At 31.2% G+C, this 7,644-nt stretch overlaps 1 protein-coding gene across 1 annotated transcript; it reads right to left on the bottom strand.

The window, feature by feature from the left end:
* Positions 1-614: 614 nt before the first annotated feature.
* On the bottom strand, positions 615-6,842 carry LOC120213531 (4-coumarate--CoA ligase 2-like). The gene is made up of 5 exons (XM_039211644.1): positions 5,685-6,842; positions 1,910-2,254; positions 1,768-1,835; positions 1,100-1,202; positions 615-1,024 (listed from the first exon to the last, which is right to left on the bottom strand). Exons 1-5 carry the CDS (start codon positions 6,762-6,764, stop codon positions 902-904), a joined length of 1,719 nt encoding a protein of 572 aa, XP_039067575.1. The 5' UTR covers positions 6,765-6,842; the 3' UTR covers positions 615-901.
* Between the last annotated feature and the right edge of the window lie 802 nt (positions 6,843-7,644).

Raw genomic sequence — 7,644 nt, 5'->3', positions numbered from 1 at the left:
TCGACAAAGATGTGGTGCACTCTTTTTTTCTATTTAAATTTGAAGAGATTTTTTAACGATGCTTATATTTTCAACTCTAATACGATACAAATCTTCCCTTTCAAAAGAAAAAAAAAGAGTTCAATGGCGAAGTTGATAGCGGTATTTGTAGTCAAAAGCAAAAGTTCAAGATATTTTGTTCACAACATTGCAAGCTCTAAATCAATCTTTAATAATTAATTCTTTATACAATAGATTTTAATAATTTACTTAAATTACATATTTAGTCTCTCCCCTATTCATGTAGTTCTATTTTGATCACTCAATTATTTTTCCTTCAAATCATACTTAACGTTACGTTTTAGTTCTGTTTTGATCACATGTCATTAAAATGATGTCAATGTATCACCATAAGATAATGTCACATTATCTTTTAAAAAAATAAAATAAAAATTATCACGTCAATAATTCTATTTATCTTCTAATGACAAGTGACCAAAATAGAATAAAAATAAGGTATGATTTAAAAAAACAATTAGGTGACCAAAACATAATCGCAAAAGATGACTAAATACGTGATTTAACCAAATAATTAAGATAGAAAACAATAAGATTGAAGCAATTCAAAGAATGGATTTTCTTTCCAATACAAAAGAAAACATTACAAGTTGGAACATAAGATTAATGTCCAATCTAAACCAATAGGCAAGACATTCACGTTGAGCCAAACTTCAAGTGACATCAATGGCTTTAATTCCCCTCTTACTACAACACCACCATGAAACAAATTGCTTACAAGCATGACAACTTCATTTGAGAACAAACTTAATATAACAGAGAACTAATTGCATACTGATCTTTTTCTTTTCAACAACTATCTTGACACATTAAGCCTAAGTTAAAACAAAATCAACACAATTTTTCATGCAATTTGGGTAGCAGTAGCCAACTTGGCTCTCAGATCTTTTCTCAAAATCTTCCCTGAAGGAGACTTGGGAATTGCATGAACAAAGTGCACCTTATGCAACCTCTTGTAGAAAACCACCTGTTTTTCACAACAAAAAGGATTATATTCTCATTAAATGAAACCCAATTTTGATTTCTTCATATATATACAGACCTGTTTAGCAATGAATTCTTTGACAGCATCTTCGGTGAGCTCAAAACCATTGGACCGAACCACAAATGCAACAGGAACTTCACCAGCAACTTCATCTTTTTGCCTGTTAAAAGATCATTAGATATGGATACTCACACACTGATATTGAAGGTTAAATTATGAAAATAATACTCTTTTATTATTTTTTATCAAAATAGCACCTAAAATATTTTATTTCTCAGAGTGACCAATTTTTGTCATATACAACGAAGGTGCGCCTATGTAACAACACCTTCCGAAAGGTTCTTCCTCAAGATTCTTCCTCGAAGAAGCTTCTTTACTTACGTGGTAGGTCACATGGAGTATGAAAATAATTTATATTTTGCATGTGACATGTCACATAAGTGGAGATTCCATAAAGAAGAACCTAGAGTATGAACTAATCGTTAAGGAAATACATTTAAAGGTTCTTTCTCAAAGAAGCGTCTTTATTTATTTTATAGGTCACATGAAGTATGAACATAATTTATATTTTGACGTGACATTCCACAAGAAAAAACACTTTCTTGAGGAAGAGCTTTTCAAAAGGCGTTGTCACGTAGATATGTCTTTCATCTTATGTGACAGAAATAGGTGCCATTCTGATAAATAAAGATGAAAACTTGAACAAAAATGAAAAAGGTGCATACGGAACGACAGCTGCATCTGCAACACAAGGATGGCATACAAGGAGGGACTCAAGCTCAGCCGGTGGCACCTAAAACAAAACCCAACTTATTCAAATGTTGCTTTAAACCCATAAATGATGAAAAAAAGAGACATTAGGCATACTTGAAAGCCTTTGAATTTGATGATTTCCTTGACTCTATCCACTATGAAAATCTCATCATCGTCGTCCACATAGCCTATATCACCCGTATGAAGCCAACCCTCGACATCAATGGTGGCAGCAGTGGCCACACTATCATTCAAATAACATTTCATGATTTGGGATCCACGAATGCAAATCTCGCCCGGTTGATTGTACCCAAGGGAGCAGCCGGTTTCCGGGTCAATCACCTTAAGCTCTGCATTCCTAACGACCGTTCCACATGAACCTGACTTGGTTGGAAAGGGTTGTTTAGCAAACCCTAGGCACATTGATAGCACTGGTCCAGCCTCTGTCATTCCATAGCCCTATATTTTAAGGGAAATATAAATCACTTCAATCAATTAAAAAATGCTTATAATGATGCAGTGAATGGCAGGGGTGTTAAATAGGTTCGATTAATTGATCGAATCGAATTTCTAAAATTTTATTGACTGTATTTTTTCCCTTTAACCGTTAATTGAATTAATTTTTTTCAAAAATAATTAACCGAACCAAATAAATTTTTATTAATCAATTGATTAACTGAATTAACCGAAATTTATAAATAATATATATTATATATTAAATATTTTATATTTTCAATTTATTCGGTTAAAACCGAAGTTTAAACAATCTTAAGGCTAAGTAATATAAAAAATATATTAAATATTTAATAATTTTGGTTAATTCCGTTAACCGATCGATTTCAAACCGAATTAACTGATAACTGAAGTTTGAAAAAATCATTAATCGTTAATCGACCGAACTTAAAATTAACCAACCAATTAACCGAAAAAACTTCGATTCAGTCAGTTAATTTGGTTTTAACTGAAGTTAGTGAATGCAGGAATGGACAAGGGCGGAACTAGGATAAAATCATGGGAGAGGCCAAGTTGCTTATTTTTTACACTAACAAGGTTCTAAAAGGTAATTAAATCACAAAAAATAGAGGATTCAAGCTTAATTTTACTAATTTCAAAATTGTCATGTCCTAAAAATAATTAAACCAAAAAAGTTAGAGGCAAAACTTAAGTTAACTTTAAAATTGATAGCCTTAAAAAAATAATTAAACCAAAAAATTTTAGGGATTCAAAAATTAAATTTAATAGTTTTAAAAGTTTTAAGGGTTTAAAATACAATTAAACCAAAAAAAGTTGAAGTGGGTCATGTCCCCCCACGAGGTTCTGCCTTTGAGAACGAACGTCAAATTTTATATTAAAAGGGTGAACTTCTAAAATTTTAAAAAATAAAAAAAAAGTATCAATAAAAAAATATATATTAAAAATATTAAATATATGATAATTTTAAATTTTAATAAATCACTTTATCTATCCGTTCCCACCGTTCCCATGAGTGGACATGAATATCCTCTCGAAAATGGAAAAATGGGTGTTCATGTTATTATTAAAGTAATTTCAACAGAATAATATGCATATTTTAATATTTATGTGTTTCAGATCTAACCAAAGATTCTTACAGAAGTTTGAGTTGTGTTCTGTGTGTGACAGAATTTTGGAATACGTGGATGGCTCCAAATTCATTTATCTTTGTTAGTTAGTGCCCAAAATTAATTATTATTTTTTGTACACTTTTAAAATGAAAAATATTACATTAAACCTACTCAAATTTATGTGTTATTGAATGTAATAATAATAATATGTTTAAATTAAATCGTCTAAAGTTAGGTTATTTATATTCTAAAGATAGGTTAATCAGGTTATTTTTAACATATATTTAAGGTTTAATATAAAATTTTAAATTATATCTCTTTTTCTATTTAAGTATCTAATTTTTTTCAGTTAATGTAAGTATTAATGTTATAAACATTGCAATTTTAAGTGTCTACGTCATAACAACTATTAAAAATCAACCAATCAATTGATATTTGACATGTGACCTAATCTTTATTTCTTTTCTTTTAATATTTTTAAAATTAAAATTCACATTTTTTTAAAAATCCTTAAATTTTTTATTATTCATAAAATACCACAAGACTTTCACCTATATAATCGATCACTATCACTGTCGAAGATCACTCACTCATCTATCGATCACTCACCCCATGATCACTCGCCCGCCAACCACTTATCTACTGATTGAGATAGATGTGTGTTGAAATTTAGGGATTTGAGAGATTGAAATTACGGGTGACGGCCGAAGATGGGTGGGTAGGCAACAACGAGTGACGTTGATTTTCGGGATTAAAAATTTTGAGACTTTTTTTTGAGACATTAAAAATATTTTAGATTTTTTTAAAATAACAATAATTTTATTTTTCAAGAATAATTTTTTAAAGTTTTATAAATGTGTAATATGTCGTTCATAATATTTTTAACCACAATTACAATGCATGCATTTAAAATGATAATAGTTATAACGTTATAAACTTAAATAGAAAAATATATAATTTAATTGTTTTTGTGTTAATCATATATTTAATTAGCTTCATTAAATTTATGATGAGAAAAGGCACTGGAGCAGTATATGGTTACGAATATGACATCATAATTTAGGCCTATTTAGTTGAAAATCATTTAAGATTTAGTTGGGCCGCACTTTCTAGTAAGACCGACTATCAATAAATTTTCTAGTACATTAAATTTTATATAGTTTCATAATATGTTACAAAATTATAAATATATAAAATTAAGAAATATTAGTTTTTTCGTACTATATTTAATTTCCAGAACCACAGGATCTAAGCCATCAATATTATCATTAATTACGTAGGCCCTAAAACAGTTCACCTGGTCCTTATTATATTAATATTTTATTTTTATAAAAATAAAACTACCTTCAATTTAAGAGAACCAATTTAATTCCCCAAATATCATGTATTATTATTTTTTTAAATAGCCAAAATCATGTATTAAAAATAGGAAAATAAAGTCTGTTTTTCCCTTCACCACTTTCTTTTTGATTGTTTAATTATAAAAAAGTAGCCTTTAACGCCTCCTAAATTATCAAAATCCCCCTTGCCAACCCTACAAAAGTTTCCTTTTAGTTGGTTATTTATAGTTTTATTAAAGGGTAACCTACAAAAATGGTCACCGACAATACAATATTGTTTTGTTAAGTCTAATGATTATTAAAAATTACAAAATGATTATTTAATTATTCATATTTCCCAAAATCGTTTTTTTTTCATTAAAAGAATTGACGACAATCTAAACTATATGTTAACCTACTATGTTAAAATCTAATATCAAAATCTCAAATGATCTTAATTAACATTTTAAGATCCAGCTCAGATTGTCATCAACTTTTTTAATGAAAAATGACGAATTTAAAACATATAAATAATCTAGTGATCATTTTATAACTCTTAATATTCTCAAGATTCAATACAACAATTTTTTATAATCGATGATCATTTTATAGCTTTTAATAGTTATAAAACCACTAGTATATTTTACGTTTAATTAAATTAGTGCAACTCTTTTATTAAATATCATATCAACTTCGAAAATATAAAAAAATCAAGTTTTTGTAGTTTTCTTTTAAAAAATATTATCATAATCTGACTCTTTTAATTAATGTAGAAATACCTTGAACTTTATAATATTTCCAATTGACGCATTATATTAATATTATATAAATAGAAACTGAACTTATAAAAAAAAATTAAAAATATTTTAAGTACTTAAGGAGGAATAAAATAATGGAAAGAAGATTTGATAATTACTCTCATTTTGCATGAATTTCAGTTAAGAAATGCATTAATGGAAAAATAAATAAATAAATAAATAAACTGACCTGTCCCAAAACGGCCTGAGGAAGTCTTTGCCGGAGAGCCTCTTCCAGCTCTTTCCCGAGCGGAGCAGCGCCTGAAAGCACCACCCTTATTGAGCTCAAATCAAACTGCGCCACCACTGGATTCTTAGCTAATGCCAACACCAACGGCGGCACCACCGCGGCCACCGACACTTTATGCCTCTGTATTAGCTCCAACAACGCCCCTATCTCAAACTTGTGCATCAACAGAACCGCGGCTCCAGCCCTCAGGGAACACAAGAGGACGCTGTTGAGGGAGTAAATGTGAAACAGGGGCAAAACACATAATACAACGTCGTCGTGTTTCAGATAAAGGTTCGGATTCTCTCCATCGACTTGCTGAGCGACGCTTGTTATCAAGCTTTTGTGAGTTAAAATGACTCCTTTGGGTAGCCCCGTTGTTCCCGAAGAGAAGGGCAAAGCTACAGGGTCTTCGGGGTGAATGGAAACTTGAGGGATCTCGTTCTCGTTTGCTTCCGATAACACACTGAAATCTAAACAGTTTTCCGGAGGGTCATCGATGGTGATCACCTTGAAATCTTCGCTTATTTTGGGAAACTTTTCGTTGTCATCGACGACGTTGTAGCTATCTCTAAGCTTGTCGACATATTGGGATTGAGTGACGACGAGTTTAGCTCCAGCAGCTTTGAACTGCTTGAAGATCTCTTTGGGTGTGTAAAAAGGGTTAGCCGTGGTCGAAACAGCTCCGATCATGGAAGCTCCCATGAACACAAACACGAATTCAGCAGAGTTTTGAAGGAGAATCATGATGACATCTCCCTTTTGGATGCCTAAACTGGACAAACCAGCAGCTGTCTTCTGTGCAACCAAGTGGGTTTCGTGGAAGGAATAGACTTTGCCAGATGATCCGGAGATCAGACATGGTTTGTCAGAGGAAGAAGAGAGGTTTTGGAAGCAGTAAGTGTGGAGAGGAAGGTGGTTTGAGATGGGTATATCGGGCAACTTAGATCTGAAAACATGATCGGAGGTGGGTTCAGGGGAGAACTGTTGGTCGGGCTTTGGGGTTTCAAGTTCAACGGGGTGATCAGCAATGGAGATCATGGTTTAGAAAGATGATGATGCAGAGAGATAGAGGGAAAGGGAGAGGGTGAAAGGGGAATATAAGGGAAGAGAAATGGGGAGTAGGTAGAGCATATGGGGGAGAGGAAGTCGGTGGGGGAATTAAAAGGCACAGGTATGCCCGTGTCACCTTCAAATCCACACCAGACACCAAGTCCCGGGGCCTGTACCTACCACACTCCCTCTACGTGCCCAATACCCCCACCTCTTACCCTTTTTTCATAAATAAATTTAGGATAAAGTATAAAAGTTATAAAATAGTCTTAGATTATCGGTAGTTATATTGTTGAGTCCTTTAATTATTAAAAGTTACAAAATGATCATTATAGTATTCATTATGTTTTAAAATCGTCATTTTTCGTTAGAAAATTAACGATAGTCTGAGCTGAACGTTACAATATTGATTGAGATATAATAAAATATGATCTTATAATCTCAAATGACTATCATATCTTAGTCAACATGTTAACATCCAACTTAGATAACCGTTAATTTTTCAATAAAAATGATTAGTTTGGAACATAGTGAATAGTTAGCTGATTATTTTGTAATTTTTAATAGTTGAGAGACTCAACAAAGTAACTCCCTATAGTTGGGGGATATTTTATAATTTTTAATAGTAAAAAGATTCGATAAAGTAATATTCTATAATTTGGAGACTATTTGTTTATTTTACCCTAAATTTACATCAAGAGTTAATCCAATTGATTTTTATTTTTTAAATTTATATATGTATAATATTTTTATATATAATTATGAATCTATTGAGTAATAGTTTTCTTTAAAGATCTATTTAGCAATTCCAATGGTAGAAATAGTGTTGTTTTATTTAGAGGTTATAAATTTGAACAAATACGTCTGT

The sequence above is a fragment of the Hibiscus syriacus genome, unplaced genomic scaffold, assembly GCF_006381635.1.
Source record: "Hibiscus syriacus cultivar Baekdansim isolate YM2019G1 unplaced genomic scaffold, ASM638163v2 tig00110029_pilon, whole genome shotgun sequence".
NCBI classification, from domain to species: domain Eukaryota; kingdom Viridiplantae; phylum Streptophyta; class Magnoliopsida; order Malvales; family Malvaceae; genus Hibiscus; species Hibiscus syriacus.
The sequence above is the reverse complement of the archived record's forward strand: the minus strand, read 5'-3'. Positions and strand labels throughout refer to the sequence as shown.